The 13,528-nt window shown below is 44.1% G+C and overlaps 1 protein-coding gene across 2 annotated transcripts in view; it reads right to left on the bottom strand.

Moving 5' to 3' along the window:
* LOC117348877 overlaps positions 1 to 7,946 on the bottom strand; it is a 121,105-nt gene extending 113,159 nt beyond the window's left edge. For both annotated transcript variants that reach the window (XM_033921472.1, XM_033921471.1), the window contains exon 1: positions 7,012 to 7,946. Coding sequence is in view for 1 of the 2 variants with exons in the window: in XM_033921471.1 (XP_033777362.1) it covers positions 7,012 to 7,054 (43 nt within the window). In the remaining variant the exon portion in view is untranslated. The remainder of the gene's footprint in view (positions 1 to 7,011) is intronic.
* Positions 7,947 to 13,528: the final 5,582 nt, after the last annotated feature.

Genomic DNA, 13,528 nt, shown 5'->3' with positions numbered 1-13,528 from the left:
GTGCACTCTTGCCGGCCACAGCCCAATAGAACAGAGATCAGGGAAACACGCGGTAAAAGTGCGCATGCGCGCTTAGCATTTTATTATATATACTAGTGTTTAAGCCCGTTACATTAACGGGTGCTAGAATATTTGGCTGGCTGTCTTTCTTTCTTTATGTCTCTCTCCCTGCTCCTGTTTCTTTCTTTCTTCCTTTCTTTCTGTCTTTCTCCCTCCTGCAATTTTTTTCTCTCTCTCCCTGGCACCCTTTGCCTGTCTGTCTTTATTTCTGTGTCTCTCTGGTCCCCTGTCTGTCTTTATTTCTGTCTGTCTCTCTCCCTAGCCTCCTTTGTCTGTCTGTATTTCTTTCTGTGTCTCCCCCCCCCACTTTCCTTTGCAGAAGCAGCAGTGCTATTTCCCTTCCCCTCCAGATCCCTGTGAAGTAGTAGCAGCATTTCCCCCCACCCCCCCCCCATTCCCTTCTCTCCCCCCCCCCACTTTCCTTTGCAGAAGCAGCAGTGCTATTTCCCTTCCCCTCCAGATCCCTGTGAAGTAGTAGCAGCATTTCCCCCCCACCCCCCATTCCCTTCTCTCCCCCCCCCACTTTCCTTTGCAGAAGCAGCAGCGGTATTTCTCTTTCCCTCCAGGTCCTTGCTGAAGCAGTAGCAGCATTTTCCCCCACCCCCCATTCCCTTCTCTCCCCCCCCCCACTTTATTTTGCAGAAGCAGCTGTGATATTTCCCTTCCTCTCCAGATCTCTGAGAAGTAGTAGCAGCATTTTCCCCCACCCACCCCCCATTCCCTTCTCTCCCCTACCACCACTTTCCTTTGCAGAAGCAGCAGCGGTTTTCCCTTCCCCTCCAGGTCCCTGCTGAGTAGTAGAAACATTTTCCCCCACCCCCCATTCCCTTCTTACCTTGAGCTGCCCTGCTCCGTTCGGCCCCTCCCCCTTCCCTTCCCGTGTGCTGGCCTGCTGCGGCTGAAGGTTTTTTTCAGCGACTCCTCCTGTTAAAACTCCCCCCCCCTCCCGCAACCGCTCCTGTTCAAAGCGGCCTGCTGAGGTTCGCGGCCGCTGTAACGAACCTCGCAGGCCGCTCTCCAACTCGGTAGCATGTTCCCTCTGACGCGATTGCGTCAGAGGGAACGTGCTACCATGTGGAGAGCGGCCTGCGAGGTTCGTTACAGCGGCCGCGAACCTCAGCAGGCCGTGTTGAACAGGAGCGGTAGCGGCTGTTGCAGGAGGATTGGGGGGGGGGGGGAATTCGTGAGCGGCGGCAGGACCATGAGGCGGGATTGAGTTTTTCGGCTTCCCCTATCTGGGGAAACCGCCGTGCCGAACTGAGCTGCGCGTGGGGCCGTAGTAAGTGCGGGGCATGCTGCAGTCTTGGCGGCCACGGACATACGGATCACGGAAGCACGCCGATAAGACTGCGCATGCGCCGCCTACGGTTTTATTATATAGATTATGTACCACTTATAGCCTAAGTGGTTTACATTCAGGTACTCGAGCATTTTTCTTCTCTGTCACAGTAGAGCAGACTCACATTCGACCTAATGTACCTGGAGCAATGGGGGATTAAGAGACTTTGTATACCCAAAAAATTCTTCTATACAGGAATGAGAAAGAAAATCAAATCCAACTCCTATAACTTTCTCACTTATATTCAAGAAATAATTTACTTATGCCACAATTTCATTGAAAGTTTCATGCACATCAATTATGAATGAGGGGAGAGCCTCAGAACCCCGTGCGTAATAATGTCAATTACTGCACTAGAAAGGGAAAAGATCTTCACCGGCTCTTGACCCCCCTCCTACCTAAAGCAGACACAGTAAATGTTTCAAAATGGTGTCAGAAAAGTCAAAACTACTTAGCTTGTAGGTAGAATGTTCAAAGGTATTGAAAATGTGTTTTGTCTCTGCCAGTCCTAGCTCCTTTCTAGTGCAGTAATTGACATTATTACGCAGGGGGTTCTGAGGCTCTCCCCTCATTCAGATGTGATGTGCATGAAACTTTCAATGAAATTGTGGCATAAGTAAATCATTGCTTGAATATAAGTGAGAAAGTTATAGGAGTGGGATTAAGTGACTTTCCCGGGGTCACAAGGAGTAGAGTGGGTTTGAACCCACAACCTCAGAGTTCTGAGGCTGTAGCTCTAACCACTGTGCCACGCTCTCCCCTCCTAGCAGTGGATTTCCCCAAGCCATCTCAATAATGGCTTATGGATTTCTCTTTTTACGAAATTATCCAACCCTTTTTTGTTAACTGATTTTACCACATTCTCTGGCAATGAATTCCAGAGTTTAATTACACATTGTGTGCAGAAATATTTTCTCTGGGTTATTTTAAATCTACTATTTAGTAGTTTCATTGCATGTGCCCTAATCCTAGTATTTTTGCAAAGAGTAAAGAAGTGATTCATATCTACCCCCCCTTAATGATTTTATTTGGTCCACTTTTTGCCGCCTTCTTGTGTAGGTGGTTTATGCTGCTATGGTTTCTTTGGTGGAGCTGGTGCAAGAAAATTAGGCCCTTTAGCCTGGTATCCTTTTTACATTGGTCTTTAGTGCCCTGGGTAGAGAATGACATGGGGGACAGGAACCTGTGGATAACCATGGGGAGGGTTTGGGGACAGAGCCTGCGAGGTGGGGACGGGCAGGGGCAGCGCCAGTAGGACAGGGGCAAACTCAAATTTTCTCACCACAATTCAAATTCATGACCAACAGACTTCCCTGTTCTCAATCAGGTCAGCCCAACAAATTTTCCCGCCCAAAATTCAAATTTCTTGGACTCACAGGCTGTCCTGTTCTCAATCAGGTCCGTAGCGAGACCCGGAAACCTGCTACAATCAGGGGCAAACTGCGTCCCCTTTGTCATTCTCTAAAAGTTTGAGCCTAGCTTTAAGCAGGCTGTTCCAACTAGATGCAACAGCATCTATAAAATGCTAATATCAATATGTAAAAACTTAACATATCTTAGACAACTGGCAACTCAATTCAATGATTAAGGGAAAGGGATTGGGACCTGTACACCGCTTTTTTTGTACTTATACAACCGCACTCAAAGAGGATTACATATAGGTACCGTGTTTCCCCAAAAATAAGACACTGTCTTATATTAATTTTGGGCCCAAGAAAAGCACCCAGGATGTCTTCTTTTTTTTCATGTGCAATGATCATCTCTCCCTTCCTCTCCTCCACACCAATTCTTCCTATTTCTTTTCTCTCCCCCACATATGCAGCATCTTTCCTCCCCTCCCTCCCATCCCTTGTGCAGCAGAACCCTTGCAGCTTCTATCCCTCCCTTCCATCCCTTGCAGCTTCTATTCCTCCCTTCCTCCTACCCCCCCCCCGTTTAGCATCTTTCTATACCCCCCGCTGCCACCGCACACCCCCTCCCCCATCTATCCCTCCCATCCAAACCGCAAGACAGAAATAAATACCTTATAACAAACTGGCAGCGTCGGCAGCAATCTAGATAGGCTGCTTTGCGGCCTGGACCATTCCTCTGCCGCGTTGCTGATGATGTGAGTAGACAAGATTTTAACTCTTTCATGCCCCATCTTGTCACAGGACAGCCATTAGAAGTTGAGCTTTTATGGACGTGAAAGGGATAGCAGTATTTGAACCCATATTTGAGTCACCACATAAGCCGCGTTAGTAACAGTTCCTCAACCACTATATTTACACAAATGTAAACACTTCTTAACACCATCTTGGGTGAATCTCTTCATAAAAGCGGTTAATAAAGCCCTATAAATGTGTTTAGGAAACCCAGCACTACTGACCCTGATTTTTTTCCTTTTTTGTTCTTTCTTATCCAAATATTGTAGTTCCTACCTTGTTCCTTTCGTGCCAGTGTCCAGTTAGTCCTGTATGCCTGTTTTTCTGTGTTATATGTTTCTTTATACTATCTGGATGTTGGTTGTTTACTTGATTTTTTTTTTTTAAACCTTATGTAAAACCACCTGGAATTTTGATAAGGCGGAATAACAAATTCTATGAATGTCGGAGCAGTTACCGCTGCTGCTGGTGCTAAAACCCGTGTTATGTAAAGATCGTATGAATTTTAGGAAACACCTGAAAACCCAATTGCTTGTTGATGCCTTTATGCAATATGTATAGATGAAATATTGATATTTTCTGGCCATGTACTATCCTTAGGGAATGACGTTGCAGAAGCGGTAGACAAAGTATGAATTCCAGCTTGTAAATTATGAAATGTTAGTGTAAATTTTGGGTTTATGTTATGAATCTCGGTATGTCTCAATAATATTACATTACATTAGTGATTTCTATTCCGCCATTACCTTGCGGTTCAAGGCGGATTACATCCAAACTAAAACAAGAATTACATTCAAAATTTGAAGGAATAAAATAAGCGATGACATAAAATTTTTAAGGTAATAAAAATGTTGGGTAAAAAAGATTAAAAATGAATGCGATTTTCTACATCGCTTTGATTATAAGCAGTTTATACATTTTTTAATGTTCAATAATTTTTATTGAGTTTTACAAATAAAATATACATAACAAAAAATCTTACAAAGAATATCATCTCAACTCAGTTAATAAAAAAAAGTTACGGTAAATAAAAAAATGTTGGAACTTCGGTAACTTTTGGACTGTAGTGTTATAGTTTCATTGTTCTAATTCATTAAAGCCTTGCTTTGTCACTAATGACTTTAGTCGTATTTTCCCAGAGATGGTCCCATAGAATCGATGCCAGGATTTGCATTCAGTCATGCCCTTCAAATGGGGTGAATGAATAAGTAAACCTCGTCACATTGGGCAGGATTCACTAAAGTCCCGAAATCTATCCGATTCGTGTCCTATCCGTTTCCGAGTCATTATAGCCGATCGATTCAGTAAAGCTTGTCCATGCAAATGATCCAATCGTAAACACGCCGCTATTAGCGCTGAAACATCGATCGACGCGTGTGCGCACTTTATCCTTGGTGGTTTTGAAGCACATAACGCATGCGCTAGCTCTTAAGGACGCGACAATCAAGTTCGTTTCAAGTTTAATAAAATTATGATTAATCGCTTAATCGTAATTCTAAGCGATGTACACAATACTAAAATTACAAGATTTAGGGAAGGGGGAGGGATAGCTGGCCCTTAAAAGTTATATTTGATTTTGGATTGTTTTTTTTGTTATTTGGCATTGATATTTAAAATGTACAATGCGCAAGGAGAGCACGGGGTTAAGCCGTGATTTTCTCGCCATGCGCATTACAAATCCGAGATTCACTCCTGCGCTCGCTATGCGCATTCCAAAAAAAATTAAAAAAAAATATTTCTAACGCTTATGTACATGAAAGTTTACATATATTTTAAAAGTTAAGATATATTTTGGATTTTTGGAGGGGTAGATATATATATTTTAATGGGGTTCTTAACATGCACGCATCAATTGCTAGGCAGAAATAGTCGTCGAGGATGTAAACGACTGATCCTCAGCAGTCGTAACTTTTTGGACAGGAAAGGCCAGTCGGTTTGGACGAAATGGTTTAATGAATCGACACGTTAAGAAATTTACATGCCTTTTTACTCATTTGCATGCGCAGATCGGATGGGGTGCGGATGGGGTCTGGAGGAAGGTTAGTGAATCGAGCCGGAGTCGGAAAGTGAGCGCAAACCGATCGGTTTGCTTAGTGAATCGAGCCCATTATTCCTTAAGAACTAATATGATCATTTAAACCAGTGATTTCACTTTATTGTTCTGTTTTCACAGGTACTCACTCCATTGATCAAAGAGATATGTAGTGATTTTGTTGTTTCTGTTTTTTTACACAAATGTTTGAATTTTTTTTGTCCTGGGAACCAGCTAACAGTAAATTTACTATAGGGGGAAAAGGCCTAACTGTCTTTACTGCAAAATAATATAGTTCAAAGAGTTATCATAGTGAAGTTTTGTGCCAAATATTAACAGGTCTGTAGAGATTCTCTTCAGGGCCAATGCAAAAGTATTGGGCACCCGTGCCCCAATTAACTTTCAGGTCCCTTTCTCCACCTCCCCCCCCAAAAAATGTTCTTAAATAAATGGGAGAAGGGGCTATATGAAATTGCCTTCCCTTCCTGCAGAAAAATAGTATTAATTGATGGTTCTTGGACTGCAATTGCTCTTGGCTGTCCCAAAAGAGCTCCTTGCCCTAGGCGACCTTCAGCTCCTGTTTAATAGTTGGTCGGTCCTGGACTTGGGGAGTGACCGAGGGGGGGGGGGGAGATGAGAAGCCCTCAGTGACAGTGTAAATACACAAAATGAAACAGCATTATAATAATTTTATAAAGATCTGGGGGCCATTGGAAAGATATTGTAATGAGTAAATATCATTTTCCTTAGATGAATATTTGTACACATGGGGGGGGAGGGGGGTTCTGAAAATTTCATTAAATTATATGGTTATATTATATTTATCTTATTATGAAAGGGAATTATAATGGCAAAAAGGGTGATAATAATAACACTGCTTTAATTAATCACCCATCCACAATCTGTAAATCTCTTTATATATAAAAAATAACCACACGGTAAGATACGCACTTAATAGTGAACGCTCAGATCCACTATTAAGCACATATCTTACCGTGTGGTTATTTTTTTTTATATATAAAGAGATTTACAGATTGTGGATGGGTGATTAATTAAAGCTATATTATATTTATGTTATGTTTGATTACAATATTTGAAAGAGGGTGGGTGGGATGGGGTATAATTTCTATGTTTTTAGGAGTATATGAGAAAGAATTTCAAGTGTTATATTGTAGTTATTAATGACATATTCCTGTACACTTGTTGTAAGATTTTAAAATGAATAAAGAATTAAAAAAGAAACAAAAAGAAACAGCACTGCCACCGAAGAATGGCAGCAAAGCACAGTGTCTTCTTAAAACGGAGTTCAGTTGCACTTTCTGCCGAAAACGGCAGCTCCCCAGATTCGGTTTTCGGCCGAAAGTGCCGGCTCCGGAGTCAAACGGGGAGATGTCTCACAAACTGAACCGAGAGACGTCGTTGCTCTCAAAACGTACCTTCCGCCGTTCGGTTCGGCTCTCCAGCCGGCTGAATCTGCATCCGGGTTCCTGGCACCAAGAGCGTCAGTCGCCCCGATACACGATCTTTATGGCGGTGTCCTGCTCCTTGAGTGGGGGCTCCGTGGTCTGCGAGCGGGACGGGGAGAAGAGCACCTCGTTCACCCGCGAGACCCACTCGGCGATCCTGCGCCGGTCGTAATAGGCCACCTGCGCCGCTTCCAGATCCGGCCCGGATCCTGTCCCTCGCTCCGGATCCGGCTCAGCCTCGCGCCTCTCCTCCTGCGGATCCGGGGGGGCCTCTGGGCGTTGTCCCGGTCCAACTTCCCTTTTGCAGTGCGTGCCCTTGAAGGGCAACGGGTGGCCTCCGATCGGCGGCAAGAGGCTCCGGGAGCTGCCGGGACTCATCCTCAGGAGGCGGCGGCTGCAGGCGACGCTGAGCGCCGGGCTGGTCTTGCAGGAGCCCGGCTTCCCCGCTCCGTCGCCCCCCTTCGCCGGTTGCCTTCGCTCCACCCAAAGCAGCTTAGAGCTGGCCACGGGCATCTTGGCTTTGGCTCCTGGGCGGAGATTTGCTCGGCTTTGATCCGGTGGTTGGCCTCTGGAGCTGGAAAGCTTTCACCATCCTCTCCCCTCCAACAAAAACCACCTGCCGCAGGTGAAGTAACTGGCCACAACAGGCTGGAGAAAGTTGACACCGATGACAAAAGGCACAACCTCAGCTTTTGGCACTCAGTTGCTAACACTGCCAGGCTTTCAAAGGCTGGACTATTTCCAGAGCATGCCTCAGGGTGAAACCTGGGCCCTTCCTAATGAAATCGTTTAATAATAACGTTAGAATATTACTATATGTTCTAACTAGTCTTATAGCCCGTTACATTAACGGGTGCTAGAATATACGTATGTGTCTGTCTTTTTTTTCTCTCTCTCTCCTTAGCCGCTTTCTGTATTTCTGTCTGTCTTTTTTTTTTTTCCTTGGCTGTCCACTACCACCCCTTGCCTGCTCCCCCTGTCCATTCTCCCTTCCTTTTACCTCCCCTGTGTCCTCCACCACTGCTCACCTTATCTAGCAGAAGCCCTTCTCCCTTTGTTTTACCTCCCCCTGTCCATCATCACCTCCTTCCTGCTCCCCCTGTCCAGCAGTAGGCCTGTCTTCATTTTTCTGCCCCTCCCTGTTCATCAGCACCTCTTCCCCTGTCCATCAACCCCTTTTCTGTCCCTCCCACCCCACTTCCCTGTGCAGTATTTTCCTCCCCCCCCCCCCATACCTTCCTACTGAACTGCATGCCCTACTTAAGTTAAAATGGTTTCCGGGTTTGGCGGCTGACATCTGCCTCCGGGAGGGGGGGGGGGAGGAAGAGAGAGAGCGAGCTTCGGGCGGCCGACATCCACCTCGGGCTGCCGCAGCCGACATCCACCTCGGGGGGGGGAGGGAGAGAGAGAGCTTCGCGCGCATGTGCACTCCTATCTGCGGTGCCCTACAGCTCACAGAAAACAGACGCACACGATGGGAGTGCGCATGCGCGGTCTAGCGTTTTATTATATTAGATAAAAACTAAGGGCTCCTTCTACGAAGGTGCGCTAGGGTTTTTAGCGCACGCACAAAATTACCACTCAAAAATCTACCGCCTCCTAAAAAGGAGGGCGGTAGTGGCTATCACACTCGGGAATGTAAGGTGCGCTATTGCACGAGTTAAGGCCCTAGCTGTGCCTTTGTAAAAGGTTACAAATCTATCAAATAACTGCATCTTTACTAATTTTCTTAAAAGAATAATAGCATGAAACACCTGGAATAATTTTACCGGGTCAATCATTCATTTTGCTTGCCTGAAAGGCAGAGTTCTATCAAGAAATCTCTTAAAATAACAGGCTTTTACTGTTGGAGATAAAAATAAATGAGCTCTAGGTGTGGACTTATTGGAACCATCCAGGAGAAAATGGGAAGCCAAATAGACTGGAGCCATACCAAATCTTGATTTATAACAAATACAAGCAAAACACTACAGGTAAATGGACAAATTCCTGGAAGAAAAGCCCATAGTCTGTTATTGAAAACGACATAGGGAAGCCACTGCTTGCCTTGTATTGGTGGCATAGACTATTGCTACTCCTTGGGTTTTGGCCAGGTACTAGTGACCTGCACATGTTCAAGGCCTACTGGTTTCCAACCCTTCCAAAACAGGAAGTTCAGAGGCTAGAGGAGCCCACAGGCCTTGAGCATCCTCAGCTGTTCAAGACCTGCTTCTGGGGCTCTCCCAAGGTTGCCACCCCAGGAAAAGAGGTAAGAAAACACCTCACAAGCTAGGATGGAGATATGGGGGGAGTATATTGTGAGTGCATAATTCTGGATACTGAGGGGTGGGAAGTCAGAGAAATGGAGGGAGCCTAATGCAACAGCAGGGAGGGAGACAAAAATGCTGGTCAATACAGGGCGGGAGGAGGTATAATTTGAGAGGTAGAGTAGAAATGCAGGACACCATGGTTGGGGACTGTGGGTGGTAGGTAAGAGAAAGGGGAATGGTGGTTGAGCTGGGAGCCGAGCTCAGGCTCCTCCTACCAAAATGGCCCCCTATTTGAAGCATAAATGTTGATTTTAGATTATTATTTTATATATAATATGTGATATATTCATATACAAATCTGTATTTTATTGTATTATTGTTTTATCCTTTGGTATTTTTAGTTGCTTTTTTTTTTTAATCATTTGATAAGATTCACTCCTGATGAAGGTAGAGCTGCCAAAACACAGCAATGTTGAGAGATGTGAAACAGGCTCTTCATCTATAATGAGAGAGAATTGTATTGAACTGGGTTGTTATTTACATACAGTGCATTAAAGTTGATTTTGAATCCTGATTCCACACGAGCTCCACTTTGTTCTTTGGTATGCAATGTTGCACTACGTGGGACCTTGTTTACTCCTGTTTGTTTCGCAAGTTTAAAATTCATCTGGGTAAGAACAGAAGCTATCCTGCCAAATTGCTGGACTGGAAACCTCCTCTCTCCTACCCCTACTGCCCTGTTAGATTTTGTCTAGTCAGTCAATGAATCAGCATTGAGCCAGATCACAGTGTGGCTTGATTAATCTTTGCTGAGCATCTCTGGTTACAGATGGGTAAAGTCCTAAGTGGATATAAATATCTTTATCCAGCTAACTTTCGAATAGTTGCTATCAACTATCTCATTCTAGCTAGCAGTGTACAAAGTTAACTGCAAAAAGAAATCTGGTTAAGTTTGCCACCCCCTGCACTACACTTCTTCCTCCGTATTTGCGGTTTCAATTATTCACGGTTTTATGCTTGCTGGCTCCTCCCCCCCAAATTACATCAGCTTGCATAGAGAAGTCACTGATTCCAAGCGTTTACAGAGAAAATTGCTGATTCCCAGCACTTTCTTCACCGTGTTTTGCCTCTCCTTCAGGAACAGACCAGGTCTCCCACCATGTTATTCGCGGTTTCACTATATTCACGATGGTTTTTAACAGAAAATAGCGAATAACATATGAAAAAGTTATTTGCGTTTTTTTCTGTATTTGCGGTTCTGTTAATCCCCTATCACAGCAAATACCGAGGGAGAAGTGTACTCAATAGAGCCCTAGAAGGCCAGTTGTGTGACCATTGTACTGTCACTCTACCCAAAGGAAGAATAGTTTCCTCAACACTGGAAGCACACATAATATTCCAAACTTAACTAAACTGCACTTATTTCAGTAGCAAATGTAGTATATTAATTTTAGTACACTCATGTCACCCCTCTCCTTAAGTCACTTCACCGACTCCTTATCTGCCATCGCATACAGTTCAAGATCTTATTGCTGACCTACAAGTGAGTTCAGTCTGCTGCCCCTCAATCTCTCCTTATACACCTCCCAGATAACTCCGTTCCTCAGATAAGCTGCTTATAGCTGTACCCTTCTCTTCCACTGCCAATCCAGACTTTGTTCCTTTCATCTAGCCACCCCCTATGCCTAGAATAAATTACCCGAGTTTGTCTGCCAAGCTCCTTCCCTTACTTTGTTTAAAAGCAGACTGAATATCAACCTTTTTGATATAGTTTTCAATCCTTAATCTTACTCCACTGATATCATGCCTCATTCCACCAATAAGAGCCAACCTCATTAGTGATGTCACAATGCCTCGATTGTCCTCTGCCCTCCAACCCAGCCAGCTGATTAACCGTTCCCTTAACTGTATCCATGACATCCTGTACAGCTAAGATTGTGATGTCATAATGCTTCATTCCACCAATAAGAACCAATCTCATTAGTGATGTCACAATGTCTCGATTGTCCTCTGCCCTCCAACCCAGTCAGCTGATTAACCATTCCCCTTAACTGTATCCATGACATCCTGTTTGTCTGTTTAGATTGTAAGTTCTTTTGAGCAGGGACTTTCTTCTTACTCTTTGAGACTCTGTGCAGCGCTGTGTGCACCTGGCAGTGCTATCAAAATAATTAGTAGTAGCAGGATTGTAGCCCTACTCTCTTGCTCCTAATGTGATGGATGGGATGTTGCTCTTTGTGACCCTGGGTAAGTCACTTATAATTATTATTATTTATTCCAAATGGTGTGTTTTGCATTTAGATATCAAATACAAATCATCCCTCTCATGTTTTGCCAGTTTCCCCACTTAGAATATGACTCTTCTGGTCTGCACTTGGCCTCAGAAGCCAAGGCGAGAGAGGAGATATGATAGAGAAGTTTAAATGCCTAAGTGGTATAAATGAGCACAACTTAAGTCTCTTTCATTTGAAAGAAAGCTCTGAAATGAGAGGACATAGGTGAAGTTAAGTGGTGACAGGCTCAGGTGTAATCTAAGCAAATACTTTTTTTTACAAAGAGGGTGGTAGATGCATGGAATAGTCTCCTGGAAGGAGTGGTGGAGACGAAGACTGAATTCAAAAAAGCATGGGATAGGCATGTGAAATCTCAGAGTGAAGAAGAGGTAATAGTTACTGTGACTGGGCAGACTGGATGGGCCATTTAGCCTTTATGTTTCTTTTCAAGCATTAATGCTATCAGTAAAAATATATAGAGAGAAATATGAACTGTCAAAGTAATTTTCTGGAAGCCGACTTGCCTGCCCATCCTCCATACATCCGAGTATAACTTCTCTGCACTTTGGGGGTCAATGCAGAAACCTTGCCTTAGAGCCGTGTACTAACCCTTAACACACAGTTTCTTCATGCAACAACACTTAAATTTTGTTCCTAAATACAGTAACCCAAATATACAAAATCAGACCTGTGCAAGAACAATGTACTACCAAGGGAGAGCATACTGATTGCATTATGTACATGGGTCTGTGTACAAATTGGCATCTATGATTACTGCACCCACATCTGCATAGATGCTGGAATGTTTTCCTGAGCATAAAATGTACACAGTACCGTAAATCTGCACAGAACGTTCCAGTTCATGCACAGATGTACGCATATACCTGCATTTCAGCTGTCAGTATCATTTTTTGTGCATAGAGCATGGCTCCCCCCCACTCAAAGCCTATTATGTTTGTACCAGCACACTTCTCACACACATTAGAAAAGCTTCAGAGTAGTAGGAGCAAATGTATTATATTTATTTTAGTATTGTACATAGTGGGAGTGGCACAGTGGTTAGAGCAGCACTGACTCAGCACCCTGAGGTTGTAGGTTCAAATCCCATGCAGCTCCTTGTGACCCTAGGCAAGTCACTTAATCCCCCTTTGCCCTAGGTACATTAGGTAGAGTGCGAATCCATTGGGACAGATAGGAAAAAATGCTCCAGTAACTGAATGTAAAACACTTAGGCCAGGGGTAGGGAACTCCGGTCCTCGAGAGCCATATTCCAGTCGGGTTTTCAGGATTTCCCCAATGAATATGCATTGCAAGCAGTGCATGCAAATAGATCTCATGCATATTCATTGGGGAAATCCTGAAAACCCGACTGGAATACAGCTCTCGAGGACTGGAGTTCCCTACCCCTGACTTAGGCTATATGTGGCATATAAATATTAAAATAAATAAATTATGCTTACAGTAAAGGAAAGAAAGAGGCAGGAAATCCTCACTAATACTATCACCAAAGTTCTAAGCTAACCTTTTACACTTCTTCAGTTCTGGCTGTAAAGCTCTGGCATTGTGCTCCAGCATTAGGGCTTCTCTGCACTTTTCTGAATTGACACTGAAGAGCCAATAACCTTATTACCATGGATTTAAATGTGCTGGGCACTGGGGTGTGTGCCAGGCTTTGCACACTGGTCGCTTGTGCACAGGCTCACAAAATTGTACACTAAAGCCAAGTTAAATGGTGCTCCAGCCCTTTTTGTGATGTGAGCTCTGCCGATTTAACCTCAAGTCTACCAGCTGACTACCGGCACATTCTGCAACATCACTTACAATACAGACTTAATTCCTCTGGCTTCTCCTTGCATAGGCTCTACAATGAAAGCCCAACACTAAACCTGCTTAAATACTAAGCCAAGAACTATGATTCTCAGAAAAGTAACACTAAAAGTTGCTAGCCAGTGTCCAAAACCATGG

This window comes from Geotrypetes seraphini, chromosome 15 (assembly GCF_902459505.1).
Source record: "Geotrypetes seraphini chromosome 15, aGeoSer1.1, whole genome shotgun sequence".
NCBI lineage: Eukaryota > Metazoa > Chordata > Amphibia > Gymnophiona > Dermophiidae > Geotrypetes > Geotrypetes seraphini.
Note: the sequence above shows the minus strand (reverse complement) of the source record. Positions and strands in the feature narration are given on the sequence as shown.